The sequence below is a fragment of the Phoenix dactylifera genome, chromosome 9, assembly GCF_009389715.1.
Source record: "Phoenix dactylifera cultivar Barhee BC4 chromosome 9, palm_55x_up_171113_PBpolish2nd_filt_p, whole genome shotgun sequence".
Classification (NCBI taxonomy): domain Eukaryota; kingdom Viridiplantae; phylum Streptophyta; class Magnoliopsida; order Arecales; family Arecaceae; genus Phoenix; species Phoenix dactylifera.
Window position 1 is genome coordinate 3066040 of NC_052400.1, and position 22278 is coordinate 3088317.

At 39.3% G+C, this 22278-nt stretch overlaps 2 protein-coding genes across 5 annotated transcripts; one reads left to right on the forward strand and one right to left on the reverse strand.

Moving 5' to 3' along the window:
• Positions 1-7082: 7082 nt before the first annotated feature.
• LOC103715612 (coatomer subunit beta-1-like) lies at positions 7083-15305 on the forward strand. 4 transcript variants are annotated; one of them, XR_005513241.1, is made up of 6 exons: positions 7083-7302; positions 7372-9565; positions 12883-13392; positions 14026-14140; positions 14470-14555; positions 14733-15305. XR_005513241.1 is itself a non-coding variant. In XM_039129846.1 (5 exons), the coding sequence occupies exons 2-5, from the start codon at positions 7514-7516 to the stop codon at positions 14935-14937; spliced, it is 2853 nt and encodes a 950-aa protein (XP_038985774.1). In that variant the 5' UTR covers positions 7083-7302; positions 7452-7513; the 3' UTR covers positions 14938-15305. The 4 variants fall into 4 exon arrangements, 3 of the variants coding, with proteins under 3 accessions (XP_038985774.1, XP_038985773.1, XP_038985775.1); XM_039129846.1 differs by lacking the exon at positions 14026-14140 and having other exon boundaries at positions 7452-9565; XM_039129845.1 differs by lacking the exon at positions 14026-14140 and having other exon boundaries at positions 7084-7302.
• A 1572-nt stretch (positions 15306-16877) lies between these two features.
• On the reverse strand, positions 16878-17665 carry LOC103715613 (pathogenesis-related protein PRMS-like). Its single transcript, XM_008803296.4, has one exon. The coding sequence runs from the start codon at positions 17594-17596 to the stop codon at positions 17033-17035; it is 564 nt and encodes a 187-aa protein (XP_008801518.1). The 5' UTR covers positions 17597-17665; the 3' UTR covers positions 16878-17032.
• Positions 17666-22278: the final 4613 nt, after the last annotated feature.

The following is a 22278-nucleotide window of genomic DNA, read 5'->3' on the forward strand; positions in this document are numbered from 1 at the left end:
AAGAAGATGGGTACTAATTAACTCAGGAAGATTTGGTTTTCGCAAACGGCTTGAAGAATCCATTAGTCATTTATTGTTGCATTGCGGCGTTTCTAAAGGTCTCTGGGAGGGCGCTGTAGGGGTGGCAATCAGGTCGGGTCGGACATAAACGGGTCGGGTCATATATAGGTCGGATCAGAAAATCATAAACCTGAACCTGACCTGTTTATTAAACAGGTCAGAAATTGCAACCTGAACCTGACCTGTTTAATAAACAGGTAACCCGACCCGACCCATTTAACCTGTTTAATAAACAGGTCACCTGTTTGCCCAACCTGACCCGACCCGTTTAACCTGTTTAGTCTAACCCATGCTGATCTGACCTGTTTAACCTGTTTATCCAACCCGATCCGACCTGTTTAACCTGTTTGTCTAAAGCTATCGGTAATTAAGAAAATAAGTTAAAAAAATGGTTGCTCGGCGATCACTAAAGCTGAAAAAGGGGCTGATTAACACCCACAAAGCTGCAGATATGCTCATTCATATAATAACAGAACATAATTTTACTAATTGCAATCTGATGGTTTTCTAGTTGCAAAAATATTAAAATATGTGAGTCCAAAATGTGATCACAATTCACAGGACAGGAGTAAGGCAAAAGCCACAGAGCCACCCAATGTCAGAAGCACTGGAGTCTGGAACATACACAAGCTACCCACGAGTCAACTCAATATCAATGTGGGTGCTCCGTGCTCCTCATTTCCATTTCCAAAACAAAGTTGTTAGCGTCTTGGTCATAGAAGCTGCTTTGGAAAACAGGGCACTGCTCACTTCTCAGACTGCTTTATATTCTTTCTTCTAAGACCCTTTCCATATGCAGTAGTAAACAAACAAAAAATATTCAGCTTATAAACTGTCTACATGATTATCCAAAGAGATAGATGCATGGTTGGAAATAGCTAAGTGATTGCAATTGCTTTTCTGCTATCATCCTGTTAAAAAGAAAAACAAAACGACATGTTTCAATGCTGTTTGGAAGGGAAATGGAAAGAAAATAAGTTAAAAAAAATGGTTGCTCGGCGATCACTAAAGCTGAAAAAAGGGCTGATTAACACCGACAAAGCTGCAGATATGCTCATTCATGTAATAACAGAACACAATTTTACTAATTGCAATCTGATGGTTTTCTAGTTGCAAAAATAATAAAATATGTGAGTCCAAAATGTGATCACAATTCACAGGACAGGAGTAAGGCAAAAGCCACAGAGCCACCCAATGTCAGAAGCACTGGAACATACACAAGCTACCCACGAGTCAAATCAATATCAATGTGGGTGCTCCGTGCTCCTCATTTCCATTTCCAAAACAAAGTTGTTAGTGTCTTGGTCATAGAAGCTGCTTTGGAAAACAAGGCACTTCTCACTTCTCAGACTGCTTTATATTCTTTCTTCTAAGACCCTTTCCATATGCAGCAGCAAACAAACAAAAAATATTCAGCATATAAACTGTCTACATGATTATCCAAAGAGCTAAGTGATTGCAATTGCTAAGTGATTGCAATTGCTTCTCTGCTATCATCCTGTTAAAAAGAAAAACAAAACGACATGTTTCAATGCTGTTTGGAAGGGAAATGGAAAGAAATAGAAGTATCTACTGTACGAATAGTCGTGTATGACATCATGCGACAATAGATATTTTTAGAATAAGGGCTAAGCACTATTAGACATGTTAGCAATTCAATCGAAACAAACCAAGCTTGGTAGCCTCACTATGAATAGGATTCAACATTGGCCGAGCATTGAGTTGATTGAATTTCATTGTAGGAACTTGAGTTTATGACATCTTCTACAATCTCATCTAGCTCGGCCTCCTCAATATCTACATTGAAATATTACAGTAATTAATAATAAATTCATTCAAAAAATAATAAAAATATAATTAATAAAATATATACCTTTTTTTTCAAACACCCAATCTCGAGTACAAATCAAGGCCTCGGCAATATCCGGTTTAAGTGCACTACGATACTTATCAAGTACTCGCCCACCAATACTAAAAGCAGATTCAGAGGCGACCGTAGATATTGGAATAGTTAGAATATCACGTGCCATAAGAGAAAGTTGAGGATAATGAGACTGCTTGGTTTTCCAAAAGTCAAGAATATCCAAATTGGACCTCCTATCAACTCTAGGCTCATCCAAATATAATTCCAATTGAGACTTCTGTGCAGTAGTCACAAAATCAAAGCTTTCAAATGTATCAAAATCCTACATTATTGAAAAAAATGGAATGAGTTATTTATAAGAAACAATATCATATACAAGTACAATATATTTAATTTAGAAAAAAAAAGTTTTATATTACCTTAAAAGCATATGCTTTTCTACATGCCACAGAAGTTTCAGATGAAGTACCAATCTCCATATCTCCATGAGTTGATGTGCTAGTAGAATGAGTTTTAGAAGAAGCAAGCATATACTGATTAAAGAGAGAAAACATACAATCACGGATGCGCATGCTCTCAGTAGAATCATACCCATTCAACTTCTTATAACAATACTCCACAAACTGAAATTTGTATCGAGGATCCAAAATAACTGCCATGGCCAAGATTAAGCTATGATCTGACCAATACTTTTCAAATTTTCCATACATATGCCGTGTCATTCTTTGTATGAAAGCATCTGTACTCTGCATCTCTTGCCTTAAAGTAAGCTCAATCAAGAAAACTTGAGGAAAATACATGTTTAATGTAGGATATTTAGCTCCAGAGAATAATAAAGTAGCATCATAGAATACACACAACAACTTGCTAATCTTCTCAACTTTACCCCACTCCTCTTCAGATGGACAATGCTTGTAATTAGACTCACTTAATTTCAAATGAAGAAAGGCACGACGGTAAAAGAGAGCACTCTCTAGCATCAGAAAAGTTGAATTCCATCTTGTAGGAACATCTTGCTTTAAGCCTTTTTTACTTTCCAAAGAAACTTGTTTAACACATTCCAAAAATTTTTGTTTCCGAACTTGTGAACCTCTCACATATTTAATACTTTCACGAACTTTGAAGATGGGTTCATCTATCTCCTTTAATCCCTCTTGTACAATTAAGTTAAGAATATGAGCACAACATCGGACATGAAAAAACTCACCATCTGAGTACAGTGCATTATTCAAATTAAGTTGGTTCTTTAGCATGTCAACAAAAACATCATTTACCGATGCATTATCCAAAGTCATGCAATATAATTTCTTTTCAATCCCCCAATCAATCAACAAAGCATGAATTATTTCGCATAAAGATATGCCATTATGTGGAGGAGGCATGAAGCGAAAATTAAGAACTTTCTTTTGTAACACCCATTCTTCATCAATAAAATGGGCAGTTAAACATAAATACCCGTCGGTAGTAATGGAGGTCCACAAATTCGAACTTAAACTTATCCTAGAAGGAATTGAATGTAGCCACAATGCTAATTTTTCCTTCTCTTTTTTATATAATTTCAACAAATCAGCCTTTACAGTATTCCTTGATACTAACTTGGCCTCCTCACAAACATAAGCAAAACAAGATCTAATGCCTTCATACTCAACAAATTGAAATGGCAGATCATGCTTAATAATTGCAAGTGTTAGCAATTCACGAAATTTGTCGGGATTAAACTTAGTAGAACACATTGATATGGCCCCTTGAGATTGTGATAAGATCATCTGTCCTATGTCACGGTTCTTTCTGCAATTCTCTAAATGACGTTTTAGATTTCCGGTCCCAACCTTACCACCAAATGAATATTCTGCACCACATTTTATACACTTGCATTTTGCAGTTGCTTCATTTATATGAAAATATTGATAAACAGAAGAGGTCAACTTTCTTTTACGTTTGCCAAGTGTGGAGTCACGTACAACTGTATTAGAACCTAAAGGCGTCGATTCATTTGCCCTATCATCAACACTCTCTAACTCCATCTATATCATATAATTTAAAATTATATCAGAATACCAATTTAGAAATAAAATGATTAGCTAAAAGAAAAAAAAATATAATTCACTCTTCTATTAGAATCATAAAATGTTACTCTATCTAACATGAAAATGTTTCTTTAGCAGTAGAATGAATCTTCAAAACAACTATAAGTAGTTATGTACAGAGTCTGAAGTCATGATTCCACATGAATCAGAGTAGACGGTTGATATTTATCAAAGGTAGAGAAAGAAAACAGAAAACAGTTTTGATATTGCATCTTATAAACAAATAAGAAAGATTTTCTTAAAACATTAACAGTTAATTGCAAATTACTAACTCCGACATGAACCACGTGACTGACAAGCCAGCATTTGGATTTCGCTATAGCACACAAATACACAATGAAACATACGAGCATCTAGGTACTGGGAGAAGAAACTATCTTGGTCCTCAAACACAAACAACTTCAAGTCAAAGCATCTCAAACAATGAAAATGAGGCAGCGCTATTAATCATAAACGAGCCAGGAAAAAGATTGATTGACTGAAAAGAAAAAAAATTATGGTATCCATATAGAAGTACAAAATTTAATTGAGCAAAGAGGAAAAACAAATATATGAACAAGATTAATTTGTATGATATTAAATCCTATGGAAAGAGGCAACAACTGCACCACCTGTTCACAAAATCCCAAGGCAGAAGCAAAACAGGAGTTACAGCACGGTTAAAATAAGAGAAACAAAGAAAGATTTTTGCTCGGCGGACCAAAAGTAAGTCCATCCATCCCCAGATCTCCTTCCCCAAGGTTAAAAAAATCCAAAAAAAGGCCCTAAGGAAGAGGAGAAAAGAACAAAAGGAAAGAGCAAAGGAAGAGCGAGACGAGAAGGAGGTAGCGGAGCGCTCACATGGCAGTTGCCGAAGAGAATCTTGACGGAGTACTTGTGCGGGGCGGAAGTGGCGGTGCTCTCGTCGCCCCTTTCTTCCGACTACTCTGCGGAGATACTACTGCGAGGAGGAGGAGCCGAGGAGGCCTGCACTGCACGGGGAGGCGGAAGTAGCCGGCACGGGGGAGGAGAGGGCGGAGGTCCGGAGGAGGGGGGAAGAGGGACAGGCAAAGAACTCGGGCGGCGGTAGCGCTAGAGCTAACCCTAACCCTAAAGAGAATGTGGAGTGATGGAGTCTGGGAGTCATGAATAACTGAATCGTGATTCGTGATTCGTGAAATTAGGCAGACGCGGGGAGCTGGACCGACGCGGGGAGCTGGGCCGAGCGGTGAGTTGGGCCGAGCGGTAGCCTGTAGGCCTTGTGGAATATGGGCATGTGGTCTTTATTTCCTTACCTATCAGTCCAAAAATTAAACAGGTTATACGGGTTAAACGGGTCAGACATCTAAAACCCGTATCTGACCCAATTACTAAACAGGTTAAATGGGTCGACCCGTTTACGACCCGAACCCGTTTAGGCCAAACCCAAACCTGTTTATGGTGGGTCGAATACGGGTCGGGTTGGCGGGTCGGGTCATTTTTTGCCACCCCTAGGGCGCTGCCCTTGATCTGCCACCATCTTTGCCTCCCTTCTTACCTAATATCTCGGCATATTGGTGAAAAAACATGAGTGAAATTAGTTTTGACTTCTCTTGCTTGCAGTGATCTTTTCGACCATGTGGAAAATGAGGAATGCACATTTTTTTTCTTGGAAAGCCGCAGCCAAAATCATATGGCTTAGTTTTCTCTAGCATGCATCTTAAAGAAAACAAATCTAAAAATAAGAGATTCTTTCTACTAACATAATTATCAGTTCCATAATTAAAAAAAAAATTATAGTACATACGATATGGCCAAAAATACACACCAAGTAAATTAGTTATTTAGCAAGTCAATACACATATCCAAGTAAATTGATATATAATTTCTAGCAATTTAATACACACTTCCAAACAAATTAATATATAGTTTCTAGAATATCATATTTACTAATGCACACTACATGGCCGGTGATACACACTCGTCGACTTTCTAATACATACTGAAAGCTTTTTTAATACACACTTAGTAATGATCCAATACATACATGATATATAGTTTTCAAAATATGCTTTTTGTTAGCACACACTACATGATTAAATGATACATGCCAAGCAATTAATCATTTCGTATTAATTATTTTTAAAGTTATGAGATTGACGGACTCTGTTGATAGTACGAGTATTAGCCTTATTTGATTTTTCAGTTTCCTCTTTAAGATGGGCGCTAGAGGAAACACGACAAAATTAACAAGAGTTCCGCTCCATAAGATATTCTATGATGCCCGCCCCATATGATTTTTATTTTCAAAAGTTTATTACCTCAAGCTTGCTATTGCACTCACTTATTTCGTTTTCTAAGATTGGAGTGGTCTTACTAACCAAAAATGATTTCAAGTTTTTCCAAAATTTTTGAAATAATTAATCCGGAATTAACTCAATTTTACGGAGGCCACATACCTTTTATCTTAGTAAAACAAGTGGATTTTCCTCTCTTTCATTAAAAAATAAAAAATGGCAAAATATACATAATCATATTAGATGATCCCTAAATTACCTTAGGATAGTTGAAATTTAAATATAATTCCATTGCAACGAACATAGCCATGGGCTACATAGGCACTTCTTAACCTAAACTTTAGATTAAAAATAAATGTGGCAATTTATAACCCAATTTGCCAACGACCAACTTGTTTTAAGTAAGTTCACATTTGAGATAAGGTCAACTTTTTCAAACCTGTTTATTAAATACTGGTTCAACTTTTTATCACCAACCTATTTAATTAGTTTTAATCTGTTACGTAGTCTATTCGTTTTGCTTCAAATATTTAAAACTTATTTAATCTGTTCGAGATTCACTTAATTTATTTAATCTAATTTGACCTATTCACATAATGGGTTGTGCGAGTTGGGTCTGATTATCTGTTAATAGAACTGAAAGTTTGATCTACTCAAGAAATAGATCGAGTTTAGGTAGATATATTTTTCACCCTACCATCCTGTCTTGCGAACCCAAGGCGACGAGGCTCTGGAGGCAAAGCTGGGCTTGGGCCGGAGGTGGCCCAGTTCCGACTGGAGCCCAGCCACTAACACTCAACCGTCCTGGAGGCTACCTGACGCATTTGCTTCTTCCTGGCCCCCGACCCCTCTCCTCCGCCCTCCGTTGGGCTTCTCTTCCCGTCTCCGGTTCTTGGAGGTAAAAAAAAATTCAGTCCCTTGAAATTCCCCTCAATCCCCATTGGAAAACTCTATTCGGTTTGCCAAATCTTGTCTCCGGCGCTCCCGATCCGTGCTTAGAATCGTCATCTCCGATCCGATCTCCACCTCCTTCGAGGTAATCGCCAGATCCATTATCTCTCTAATTACTTCTTCTCGATTCGAATCAAATTGTTGAATCTTCTAGGTTTGTGATCTTGCCCCCGTAATTCACCAAGATCCGAAGCGATCTAATCCAGATCTGCCCCCCTGTTGGCCCTCTTCTAGGGTTAGGGTTAGCAACAGCTGCAGCGGCAGAGCGATCAAGGGTTAGGGTTGGAGCAGAAGCAATGGAGAAATCTTGCACGCTTCTGATCCACTTCGAAAAGGGCTCCCCGGCCCTTGCGAACGAGATCAAGGAGGCCATGGAGGGAAACGACGTCTCGGCCAAGGTCGACGCCATGAAGAACGCCATCATGCTCCTCCTCAACGGCGAGACCCTCCCCCAGCTCTTCATCACCATCGTCCGCTACGTCCTCCCCTCCGAGGATCACACCATCCAAAAGCTCCTCTTGCACTACCTGGAGATCATCGACAAGACCGACGCCCGCGGCCGCGTCCTCCCGGAGATGATCCTCATCTGCCAGAACCTCCGCAACAACCTCCAGCACCCCAACGAGTACATCCGCGGCGTCACCCTCCGCTTCCTCTGCCGCCTCTCCGAAGCCGAGATTTTGGAGCCCCTCATCCCCTCCATCCTCACTAACCTCGAGCACCGCCACCCTTTCATCCGCCGCCACGCCCTCCTCGCCATCTCCGCCATCTACCGCCTCCCCCAGGGCGAGCATCTCCTCCCCGACGCACCCGATCTGGTCGAGAAGGCCCTCTCCACCGAGCAGGACCTGTCGGCCCGCCGCAACGCCTTCCTCATGCTCATCACCTGCGCCCAGGACCGTGCCGTGAGCTACCTCCTCTCCCACGCTGATCAGGTCCCCGCGTGGGGTGACCTCCTCCAGATGGCCGTCCTCGACCTCATCCGCAAGGTCTGCCGCTCCAACCGAGCCGAGAAGGGGAAGTACATCAAGATCATCATCTCCCTTTTGAACTCCCCCTCCACTGCGGTCATATATGAGTGCGCTGGGACACTTGTCTCCCTGTCATCCGCACCCACTGCTATCCGTGCCGCCGCCAACACCTACTGCCAGCTCCTCCTCTCTCAGAGCGACAACAATGTGAAGCTTATTGTCCTCGACCGGCTCAATGAGCTCAAGTCCTCCCACAGGGACATCATGGTGGAAGTCATCATGGATGTGCTCAGAGCCCTATCAAGTCCGAATCTTGACATCCGCCGCAAGACCTTGAACATTGCATTGGAGCTGATTACCCCGAGGAACATTGACGAGGTGGTGCTCACTCTGAAGAAGGAGGTCGTCAAGACCCAAAGTGGAGAGCTTGAGAAGAATGGAGAGTACAGACAGATGCTGGTTCAAGCCATCCACACATGCGCAGTCAAGTTCCCGGAGGTCGCAAGCACCGTCGTCCATCTCCTGATGGATTTCCTTGGAGACGCCAATGTTGCATCTGCCATAGATGTGGTTCTCTTTGTGCGAGAGATAATCGAGACCAACCCGAAGCTCAGAGTTTCTATAATCACGAGGTTGCTCGATACGTTCTACCAGATTAGGGCTGGACGTGTCTGCTCATGCGCCCTTTGGATCATTGGGGAATACTGCCTCTCATTGTCTGAAGTGGAGAGTGGGATCGCAACAATTAAGCAGTGCCTTGGAGATCTCCCATTCTACACCATCAATGAGGAGGGGGAGGCGACTGATGCGTTGAAGCTGCCCCAACAGGTGAACTCCTTCGTTACTATTTCTTCGAGAAGACCAGTGATTCTGGCAGATGGGACATATGCAACGCAAAGTGCTGCTTCTGAGACTTCTTTTTCTGCCCCCACAATTGTTCCTGGTTCCTTGGCTTCAACTGGAAATTTGAGGTCTTTAATTCTTTCGGGTGACTTCTTCTTAGGGGCAGTTGTTTCTTGCACTCTGACTAAGCTTGTTTTAAGATTGGAGGAGGTCCAGCCATCAAAGGCTGAGGCCAACAAAGCTTGCACCAGCACCTTGTTGATCATGGTCTCCATGCTGCAGTTGGGGCAGTCTTCATCTGTACCCCACCCAATTGATAATGATTCTTATGACAGAATCATGCTCTGCATAAGGCTGCTCTGCAATACTGGTGACGAGGTTAGGAAGATTTGGCTGCAATCATGTCGCCAGAGTTTTGCAAAGATGCTTGCAGAAAAGCAGTTCCGAGAAACAGAGGAGATTAAAGCAGTGGCCCAAATATCTCACACACAGCCTGATGATCTTATTGATTTCTACCATTTGAAGAGTAGAAAGGTAAGGGAATATGAACTCTTTCACATTTCTTAAATCACATATGCACTTATATTGTTACATTTCTTGGTATAGCTATTTATCAACTCTGAGACATCCAACTGACAATTACTTGAAGGTGGCTTTGGAATTTGTAAAGAACTTAAACATTAACTAATAAAAGTGGAATTGATATATGATCTAATACAGAAAGTTCAGTATGACAATGAGACCCTTGTAATTTGTTTATTTTTGGGTAGGTAGTAAACTTATTGAAAACAAGAAAGCAACAGGAACATGTAAACTTGGGGTCTGTTCTAGCAGCCTGCTAAAGAATCTTGAACAAAAATAGTCAAGAGCATAAAAAAAAAATCTCTTAATTTCTGCAATGGGAATAAGTTTCTAGCATAGTATGCCGTACCGTATCGAACCGAACCGAACGTACCGTACTGTACCAAAAAAAACTGCGTTACCATACCGTACCGACATTAACTAGTGTGGCACCGGTACGGGGTCCGGTACCAAGACGGCGAACCTTGGTTTCAATTTTCTTTATAAAAGTCCCTCTCTATTATGAATGTGAGAATAACAACATTTTTTGTGTTATTTAATATTTGACACCTTAAGATTGGATCATGCATCCACATTTCACTGTAAGTAACTTGGAGCTGGTAATCATCCCTTTCTCTGTAAATTTGTTTCTAGAATCCAATGATCTTCATTGAATAGCTATACATTGCAGAGTTAGGAGAGGGTATGACCCAGAAGAAGATTTTGTTGTTTGAGATGCATGTTAGACATAGATTACTTATGAAGATTTGTAGGATGAAATGAGATGATGTATTTATTAGACAAGGATACGATTCGAATCATGAAGAGAAGAACTCTCTTAAAGTGAAATCTAGTGTGATTTAATCAAAGGAATTACATTTCAGTTTTCAAATTCGCCTATTTGGAAACAGAATATTTCACTCAACTTAAAAGCATGATCAAACCGTGTAATAGGAGTTCTTAGTTTTGGAAGTTGCCGGAAGGAGAGTCCTTGTTCCATACATAATGTACTTAAATGGATATGTTCAAGGATGTGTAATTGATTTAAGCAGGCTATTTTGCTATAATAATGTATGAGCTTTGGTGTTAGGCATAGATATGGGGTGCAAAACTATTTGATCCTGAGAAAGTGTCCAAGAGCAAGACTAAATGGATTTGGTTGTATGAACATCATTGCTTCTCTTTTTATGTATGCATTAATTTTAACACTATCTTTAGGCCATAAAGAATTTGTCATTATTAAGCTGTTGTTCTATGACCCACAAAAGAAACATATCTGGATTCATCAAAATATAAATCCATATAGACCTAAGTTAAGATCATATATGCCTTTCAAGTTAAAATCCGATATTTTTATGTTTCTTCTATATGCTATAGTTATTAAGTGGACTCTAGGTAGAAAAAGAAAATAAAGAGTATTTTTTTTAGGTATTTGGTTATTAAGGATCACTAAAATAGTCTCATTAATTCCTGAAGTATTATAAATACTAGTAGATGACACTATGATATAGTAGGCTATCTGAAATAGATCAAATTAATAGATTGTGTCTCATGCATATCCTTTTTAAAATTTAATAATTCAAAAGAAGAAAAAGAAAAAAAGGGAACATGTTGATTATATTAAAGTTAGGAGGCACAAAAATTTATAGTTTGTTATGGGTAGGTACACTATTGCTGATATAATAACTTCTATAAGAAATGCTGACACGAATAAAAAAGGGGAGCGGTTCCAATGGCATCTACGAATATCACCAAAAACATTGTTAAAATACTTCTATGAGAATGTTTTATTGAAAATGTTCGGAAACATCAGGAAAATTAAAAAAAAAAATTCTTGGTTTCAAACTTGTGACATAGAAAGACTAGGAAAGGAATAGCTAGAACCGTTTTAAAGTGGATCAGCTGACCTGGTTTTTGAATTTATTCCAACTATCAACTAATTCCTAATCAGAGGTTCTACATTTTTAAAATTTTAAGGAGACTAGTTTTACTTTGGCTGTTATTATGTCTGTTCCATTAAAAGCTAAAACTACCTGAAAGACACTATTCTTTTCAATGTGGTGAAAGGAAAGGAATATCTAAAGTGGAAATAGTTTTTCAAGAATTGCTAGTTTTAGTCTTAAAGGAAAGAAATGGAATATCTAAAGTGGAAATAGTTTTACAAGAATTTCTAGTTTTAGTCTTAAAGGCATTATCTTTGACAACTTGGTGAAAGGCTGCTGAATTCCCACTTAAAAATTGGTTGGCTGGTGAGTCGAACATCATGAGGTTCTTTAAAGTGATAACCACTTCAATGCTAGTATGTGTTTGATGCTGGAGGGTGCCACATAAACATTTGCAGGATACGTGAATTAGTTTAGAGTGATGAAGGTGCTGAGCTGGGGGCAATTGAGTCTATTAATCCATTGTGAAGCTTTGCGGTGCTTGTTATATTTGCATTGTAATACTGTTTTACACATGGTTCTCCATATATCAAGAAAGTTGTCTGGCTCATTTCTGTGAAGTATTTTATATCTCAGGGCTATTATCATGAAATTTTTGAAGGATAGATTGCACTTAGGGAAAAGACATGGTTTCTGCATTGAGATTGCATTGTGTATTGTAAATATTTGATAGACCTGGCACAAGGGGCCACCAGAAACAATATAAAATATAGACCATTGATCTTGGTACATGTCGAAAGTTGCATGTAGGGAAATGGGAACAACTCATCAACTAGAATTTTGTCTTATGTATGTGAAGAACACTATTTGGCTTGTCTGATAGTACATATCAATTAGATAGAAAATATAATCTGGGGTATACTGCAATAAGTTAACTAATTTTCTTTCTTGGTTTGAAGTTGATTCACAATCACTTTAATATGTTACAATGTACTTAAAAGCTACCCTTTTTTATTTGCTTGTCTGAGGTAAGTCTATGACAATACTATGTTCTTTAAGATGATAAAAGAAAGTTTAATACTCTAATTCATGAATCTCTTACTTTATTTCAAAATCTGTAATATGGTAACTGACTATTGATTATACTGTAAGACTTTTGGGTGGTGCATCCATAAAGATCCAGACTTGGGTAATTATAGTGTGTGTGGGTCTTTCTCCCTCTCAAAAAAGGAAAAAATACTGTAATATTCTTTTTATTTAAATGATTGTACAAAATGTTAATTTTTCCACTTATAAGACTTTAGCTGTGCCACTTTCGTGCTATTATTTGTTTACTGGAACCAACTACAACTGCACTGTGAAGGATTTCTTTTCATATTTTGTGCTTTTGGCACCTTCTGTTTACAGGGTATGAGCCAGCTTGAATTAGAGGATGAGGTTCAAGATGATTTAAAACGTGCGACTGGAATGTTTATGAAGGATGGAAATGATGCAAACAGATTGAATCGTATTCTGCAACTCACAGGATTTAGTGATCCTGTGTATGCTGAAGCATATGTGACTGTCCATCATTACGACATTGTTCTTGATGTTACAGTCATTAACCGAACAAAAGAGACTCTTCAGAATTTGTGTTTGGAATTGGCAACCATGGGGGACCTCAAACTTGTAGACCGCCCACAGAACTATACACTAGCACCAGAGTCAAGCAAGCAAATTCGAGCCAATATCAAGGTCTCATCAACAGAAACAGGAGTTATATTTGGTAACATTGTTTATGAGACTTCAAATGTGCTCGAGCGAACTGTTGTTGTCCTAAATGACATTCACGTTGACATCATGGACTACATATCTCCTGCTACCTGTGCTGATGTGGCATTTAGAAGTATGTGGGCAGAATTTGAATGGGAAAACAAGGTATGTCATATGTCTTCTCAAATTTTGATTCATATGGATGCTAGCTTTATATCAGACCATAGCTATGTTATCTGGAAATTATATGAAGCAATGCAGAGCATTAGTATAATCATTTATGTTATGTAATAGTAATGTGTATTTTAATTATTCAGGATTTTCAAATGTATTTGGAGCCTTTTCTTGTATATTCGGACTTTCTTTTGAATTTTACCCAAGGAACACCTAGTATCAGTTTCTGGATTGGATTTACATTGTTATTACACAGTTTATGTTTACTAACATATTCGACATGCTTAATATTTTCCCATCTTCCCAAAATGTTATGTAGATTTTAAGTGCATAGTTGGTATATGACTGCGGGCTGCATATGTGCATTTACTCTTAAGATTTGGAAATGATGCATTGGAGGACATGGTGGATTTCATTTTCAACTCTTAGTGGTGACTAAGAAAAATGTGGACTTCTTGCAAAGGGGTGTGGGAGCTGAGTAACCTCTTCATGGGAAATCCTTCTGCAGTCTCTTCATTTCTTTTGGCCTGGGCCTGTATTCTGTTCTCATTGTTTAATATCTTGACTGAGCGAGGACAGCTTTGTTCAGTTTCAGATGATGGTTTTTCTCTGTTTCTAATGCAGGAAAATCGTTACCTTCACAGTGCCTTAATAATATATTATCTCAACCAAATGGCATGGAGGAGGTTCTTCCAATTTCAAATAAGTAGATCCTATGTGTATCTACCTATGTATCTCTGTATGTGTGTGAATTTATTTGTGTTAATACACATGAGAGCCTTTTTGCATACATATATTATGACCTGATTTTGTTTTATGATTCTCGTTTCCTAATTCAAGAAGGCTACAGTCACAATTTATATAAACAAAGAATAGTGAGGAAACCCATATTTCTTCTAGCTGACTGCTCCTCATTTTGCCTCAAATCTCCATTTAACTTATGTGAATTATATTTTGCTTTATAGCCAGTGCCCCTTATCTTTAATAGCATTTAATTGCACTGCGAAACATCTTCTGTTCTTGCGAATGAATAATTAATGAATGGTATTGTTCTGGTTTGCATTTCAGGTGGCAGTGAACACTGTAATTCAGGGTGAAAAGGAATTTTTGAATCACATCATCAAGTCAACAAACATGAAGTGTCTTACTCCACCGTAAGTTCTGAATCCATCAACATGTTACATGTACATATATACATATATGTATAAAATAGAAAATGAAATCAAATTATAATGCGATGAATTACTTGGTGTTTCTCCTTTTAGGTATGGTTTTCTCCATATCCGAACTAATATTATTCTTGTTTGCATTTTCAATGCCATTGTTTGCAGTTCTGCATTGGAGGGGGAATGTGGCTTTCTTGCAGCTAATTTGTATGCAAAGAGTGTCTTTGGAGAGGATGCTTTGGTGAATGTCAGTGTTGAGAAACAGGCAGATGGGAAGCTTAGTGGTTACATTAGGATAAGAAGCAAGACGCAAGGTATTGCCCTCAGTTTAGGGGACAAGATCACACTCAAACAGAAGGGAAGCAGTTAGCTGAGAAATCTCATCCGTCAAATCTCTTTTTAATCATCCTCTCGTACTGCATTTTTATTTTTAAGTTTTTGCCGGTTTTCACATTCAGTAATCTTCCCACCACCCTATGCTGCCTTTGTATGCTTATGGGTTAGTAATAGTATCATGAGGGCCAGCATTTGTCTCTCGCTTAGCTTTGCTTGTAGTACATGTATATGGGAACATAATTCTATGTCTGTTTAGCTCAAGGAGGTTTCTTTTTTGAAAGTCTGCGAGCACAAATCGGACCAAATCAGCCATTATGTTGAAGGCGGCCTGTATACGTTGGGGGACCTATTCATTTATATGAATTGCGTCTATGAAATTTTATAACTAGGAATTTTTGATCACTCACATGTCTTTGGATCACGTCTTCTTTCATTGTCAAACAATTTTGTAGATTGATGATCTCTACATTAGCTTGAAAAGCTACACGTATAGCTAATAAGCTATGGGCGTCACCAGGAATTGGGCGTCAATTCATGAGTGGTCTAGGGCAGGCCAAGGGAGCAAATTCTGATGGGGGCACGAGGCCAAAGAGCTAGGTAGATCCGATATTGATGAATTAATGCTTTCTGACAAAGGTGATCTGTTTATGTTTTCATGTCCTTACGGTGCATGACCCTGTGTCCCTGACCCCCATTTTGGATGAGATTCAAGGTATTTTCGGCTGTCGTAAATCTAGGCATTCTGCTTCTTGTACTTATAAACTGATTTGTATTAGGTTGGGCTCTCCTCAAATGCATAGATGATGCCATACGAGATTGGACCGGGTTTTGCCACTCGTTCGGCCATACTTTCGCCAACCATTTCACCCAATTTGCTCCTGAACATGTCTCTTACAATCCAGAGGTCAGATTATAGTGAAAACACTCACTGAATTATTAAAAAAAAAATGTGCTATTCACAAATTTTATGATTCGTTCACGTGTCATATGCAATATATTTACAAAATACTTGAGGACTGCAAATTAAGGATGCTGTTTGTTATTCTTGATGATGCTGTTTGTACTATCTTCCATTGTCCTTGCCTCTTGTACCTGCTTCTTTTTTTTTTTTTATGAAGAAGAGAGATATATGAATGCATCAATAATGAAGAAGAGAAATATAAGTGGCACGCCCGCCTGCCGCTAGCATTGTGGGCCTCCACGAACTCCGGAGAGCTTCTCTCCATGGTGGAGCTGGAGAAGGAAAGAATGGCTGGTAATAGTAGTAGGAGGCGGAGGGAAGAAATAGAGGAAGCCATTTGTATCTCTTAAGTTTGGTTTGCTGGTTAGCCAGTTAGCTACAAGAAGAATATAGAGATTGAAGAGGAGGAGGAATATGGGTTTGCTTTAGATCTGTTTGGAGTACTAAGTAATCATGTATGCAGCTTAATTAGTTTACGTCTGCTTTCTTTTGTTCCAAGTTCTTCATTGGTGGCTTGAGGTATGGAGTGTTTGATCTCATTCCTTTGGAACGTTTCATGCACTTATGGGACGGATTGTTTAGAATGCAAACAAGACAGCGGACTACCACAATGACGCCAACGGTCGGTCAATGGATAAGGTCGAGTGCAAGAAAAGTCCTTCCAGTTCAGCTCCTGGGGGCACGTAGGACTGCCGTGGATTCCTCTCCTATTGCTGTTGTCTTTTTTCTTTTCCTTTTTCTTTCGAATTCTAAATGATGGGCACATACGATATTTGTATGTTACTATGTATCCATCTATATGGGTGTTTGTTTGCATTATGAGACTGTTTGATTGATAAGTTTTACTAAAATAAGTTTATATAAAATTTAAAATTAATAGGTTCGGCAAAAATAGTTGTTCGGACGTATATTTTCGATAAAATTTGTTTCGGCAAAATTAGTAAATTCACAAAGCCTAGAAAATCAGTTGTTCCGGTCAGATTTAGTTTTCAATATACTGAATCATCAGAAGATAATAAATTTAATGTGCGCCTTTTTATTATGAAATTTAATGACAGATTTTTCCTTCACTTAACTTAATTTACAGTGCTTTAAATGAACAATTTACAATCTTCACGGATGAAAGAAGCGAAAAGAAACAGCTTGAGGAGTATTATAATTAATTAATCTAATATGGCCGGACCCCAACGTAGTTGCCGGGCGGGTGATACTCGCAGGCGGCGAAGGTGTCCCCGGTGTCGCACAGGATCCTGGCGCACCCGAGCCGCTCCGTGGTGCGCCACACCACCTGGGTGTAGTGGGTGCAGTCCGGCCCGGAGCAGGAATTGGTCTTGTAGTCGTACCACTGCTTCTCCCCCACCCAGGCCGCCACCACGTCCGTCGTGCTCCACCGCCGCCCGGCCCCCCAGAAGATGTTCTCCCCGTAGGCAAACCCCGGGGAGTGAACCAGCCGGCAGTCCCGGCGGCGCCGGGCCGCGTAGGCCTTGGCGACTTTGGCGAGCTTCGGGTCCCACGACAGCGGCGGCACGCCCACCTGCCGCCTCGCAGCATTGTGGGCTGCCACGAACTGGGACACGGTCGCCGCCGGCGAGATTCTCTCGAGGCTGGCGTTGTCTGTGGACGCACCGTTGGTTGCTGAAGGAAGGCCAAAGGTGGCGGTGGAGATGGAGAGGATGAATATTGGTAGCAGGAGGAGTGGAAGGAGGCGGGGGGACCAAGAACAGGAAGCCATTTGTCTCTATTCGTTTGGCTAGCTTGTGTGCCACTTACCTAAGGGAATATGAAATGGGTTTTGATGGCGATGGAGATGGAGATGGTTTGGTTTTATAGGGGTTTTGATATGATTGGATTAAGTTATTAGATGTATAACTTAATCAGCTTAACTATGCTTGTTTACTTGTTTTCTTTAGTTCTAAGATCTCTATTGTTGGTGGCTTAAGGTGGGGAATGTTTGATTAATGGGATTGTTTAACCGAGTAAACTGCGGCTGGTGGATAAGGCCCGATTAGTGTAAGAGAAGTAATTGCAAAGGAATTATTCTTTGGAGGGCATGCAAGACGAGTTGCGTGTACAGGTGAGTTTTTAGTTTTTTTTTCTGCTTTTTTCAAAAACTAAGTTTTAGTTTGACTTTTTTTTATTGTTTTTGGTGCAATTGCGGCTCACATTCTGTGGGTGTGAGTACAATCAATAAAATTATAAAAAAAAAAAGATTACACAAGGGATCAGATACAGACACATGGTTTTTCCGGATAGCCTCCAGAATGGTGAGCCGCATAAGATGCAATCCAGTCAGCAGCACCTTTCGCTTTCATGTAGAATGTGCGGTCTGATCGGAGATACACTCTCCTAGAAGTATACAGACGTCGTGGAGAGGCGGCCTTCCGCCAGTAGCGCATTTTGGACCTCGATTCTACTCGATTATCGTGGCTGAATCCCTTTAAAAAAAATGCGGTTCGCACCCAACATAAGCATGTCATGGATAATGTCTTCTCATGCGGCTTTGAGTTCGGCACTGACGACAGACATGTTAAAGATCCACCGTCCTTCGACTGCCACAAACTGACGTCATGGTCTCTGATAACAAATTTTACACTTCCACTACTTTCTTTCTCGTCAACACTATTGTCAAAGTTTATCCCCAAAAAAAGCTAAGGGGTGAGGGCCCGTGGCGTGGCGATTCCTTCTTTGTGCAGGGCCTGAATCACGGGGACGCCGACGGCCAGGATTGCGGGAGCCTCAAGACAGCATTAGCGACGGAGTGCGGCCATTGCTTTTCCTGTCCTCGGAAGCAAACAGCGTCGGTTGCGGGATTACCGGCGACCTCCAGTTCCATACGGCAAACATATCTAATTTTATCATGGCGACCTTCTCCAGAATACGAATACACGGCTTGAAAAAGGTGTGCGGTCCTTGTCGGCATAGTTGATGCCGAAAGGAAGCGAAATAAGCCTAGCCTGACCGGTGTTACCGGCTAGAATGGATCCGCGTGAATTAAATGAAAGCAAAGGAGTGTTTTATAGAAGAAAAAAAACACTTCATCGATTGTAAAAGAAATTATATATACGAAAAATGAAGGGCAATTCTAATGACATATTAAACACTTTATCGTGGATCAAATTATCCATTGTATATCTAATGATATATTTACTTGATACAATAGCCAAATTATATGTACCAAGAGAAAGGATAACATCCTAGATGATGGTAGAATTGAGGTCGGGCTTAACACGAGAAGGGCCTTTTTGATGTGTTTCTTTACCCTCCATCTACTAATAAATACCTATAACTTTGTTTCTAGGCAATACATGCATTACTCAATTTGATATACTAATTTATTTGTCGTAGATTTGGTACAATACTCTGAGTATATCAAATTGAGTATCGGATATACCAAGGTGCTAAAGAAGTAGTTCATCTTCTTCCAAAATTCACTATTAGTCTAGATGAGTGCAAAAAAAACTTTCTACCATGTCTTTCAAGACTCACCACCACCTTCATATCATTTTCTTCTACTACCTCGACTATTACCATATGCGGCCCCTTGCAAACAATCACCTTGCTCTTCTCAAATCTTCGCCTCGTCCTCATGTCCACCTCGTCCTCTCCTTCCCTACTTCAATAGGGAGTGGACGCAAGTGCTTATATCAGTCTTTTGGTAGATAAAAGGGTAGAAAAAATATGTTCATAGAAAGGCATGCATGCATCACAATATTATTATATGTGTCGTCTGCTAAAAGGTGTATATTAGAGACCACTATGGTATGATGATAGCGGCGGGGGGTTGGCGCACCCTCGCCCTGATCGCCATTGAGGTGGAGCTTCAAGCCGCTTGCGAGGGCATCTCCTTTGCGAGGAAAATTCTTGAAGCATATAAGGTCCACCTCGAGGGAGATTCTCCTATGGTGATCGATTGGATATGGAGAGTGGACCGTTACAGGGATGATCACCCATTGCTCAGTAAGACTCGCAGACTGATCAGGGAGATAGAGTCCTTCCATACAGCATATGTATTTCGAAAGGCAAACAGAGCTGCAGATTGAGTTGCCTCCTTCGTTGCTCGGCACTTCAGAGAATTTATCTAGACCACGACCGCAGAGATTCTGTCTTCCTTATATCATTTTCTTGCTTTTGACTTTTCTAGCTGTACCCATTTAAGAGCTATATGAAATGATAGTTTTACCAAAAAAAAAAAAAAAAAGAAAAAAAAGTGTATATCAGAGAATAAATATATAGCAAAGGCTGATGGCATGTCCTCCAAAATTCACCACCAACTATGCCTACCCTGCCTCATGTGCCGCCTCATAGACGTCGTCATTTTCTTCGTGCCTCTCTTCCTCATTTTCTCATCGGGTGCACCTCATTTTTATTACCTGCCTCCTTCTTTACTACCATTTCTGATGTCATCCTTTTCCATGAGCCCCACCTTCACTTCATTGATGATGTTGCCGCTACTTTTCCCCCTTGCCTCCCACACCTCATATGGACTCTTATTTTTTACCTACATACATACATACATACATACGGCAAGCAATTTAATCTCATACATACATACATACTCTCTCTCTCTCTCTCTCTCTCACACACACACACACACACACACACACACACACACACACACACACACACACACACACACACACACACACACATATATATATATGTATGTATGTATGTATATTATTTGTTTGGCAAAATCGATTATGAAGTGAATTTTCTTTTGCAAAATTCATCATGGAAAGTGGGGAGGTGCCTTTGGCACTCCAAGATATCTTTTTTTCTGATTTTTTTGCTTGTTGTATGTATGTATGTATATATATATATATATATATATATATATATATATATATATATATATATATATATATATATATATATATATATATATATATATATATATATATATATATATATATATATATTATTTTTTCCCCCTTGCCTCCCACACCTCATGGACTCTTATTTTTTACCTACATACAAACATACATACATACGACAAGCAATTTGATCTCATACATACATACATACATACACACATACATATATATATATATACACACACACATACACGTACATACACACACGCACATACACGTACACACACACACACACATATATATATATATATATATATATATATATATGTATGTACGTACGTATGTATGTATATTATTTTTTTTGGTACAATCAATTATGAAGTGAATTTTCTTTTGCAAAATCCATCATGGAAAGTGGGGTGCGTCATTTTATGAGTATTTACCGTAGACACTGCATTCCACTAGGACCCCAAGAGAAGCTGCACAAGTGCAGAAGAAGCATTGGGGTAAATGATTGATGGGGTGCTCTTTTGAGCCCCAATGCCTATTTTACTGGTACCTGTACCTTTCCAACCAAATGCTCGAAGATACCAAATGCCTATTTTCCGATGCCATGTCCCTCGGTGGTGCTTAGAAGCTAATAGAAGTCAAACTAAAAATAAAAATAAATAAAAAGAACGATGGCGTTATCATTTCCTAATCCAAACCTCTATCAAATGTCATACATCGTTAGGTTTATTAGGTAGGCTTGACTTATACGTCCCAGCGTAATCTACTCGTGTTTGGTAGGCTTGGACCAAGCCAAGTTTGATTTAGTGTGGGCCGATCAAAATGGTGGCAAAATATGGCTAGATTCGGTCTGGATACGTGTGGTTGGTCTTACTCTTTTATGAGTTACACTTCATCATAGATTCGGTCTCAATATGCACAGTTGGTCTCTTATAAGTTACATTTCGTCATCCAATTTTAGACTTATTTTGCTACTAAAGGCGCAAATAAGCCAAATAGCTTGCAAGTTGCTCGAGTTTGGCTTGAGTCCAAATTTGACTTGGCTCAACTCAATTATTTCTGAGCTTATTTCGAGCTTGAATAACTCGAATACTTTTTTGAGTCGAACTTGAATAGCAAAATACTCGACTTAAAGGCTCGTAAACCTGATTGAATATATATTTTTAATAATATTATATTATATTTATAATATATATTATTACTATAATAATTTAAAATATAATATAATGCTATATTTTGTTTTAACAATATTTTTTAATTATGATCAACGTTCGACGTCGAGTTCAAGTATAACTTAGTTAATATTTGAATCGGAACGAGTTGATATTGAATATTATTTATTTTTGATGAAGCTCGAGTTGGATATTAAAATTTGATCCATCTCAAATCAGTTTCGACCATTTTTTTTTAATTGAGCGAAGCTCAAACCACTGGCTACTCTAGCTATGCGGCTCCGCTAGGTTGATTGCTGCTTTGGTCCGTACATGGTTGCTTAAAAACGGAACAAGGTCTCCTTAAGCCATAAGGAATTAGGAAATAGGGAATGATGATTAGGCTGGCGAGATGTCAAAGACTGAAAACACCCATCATC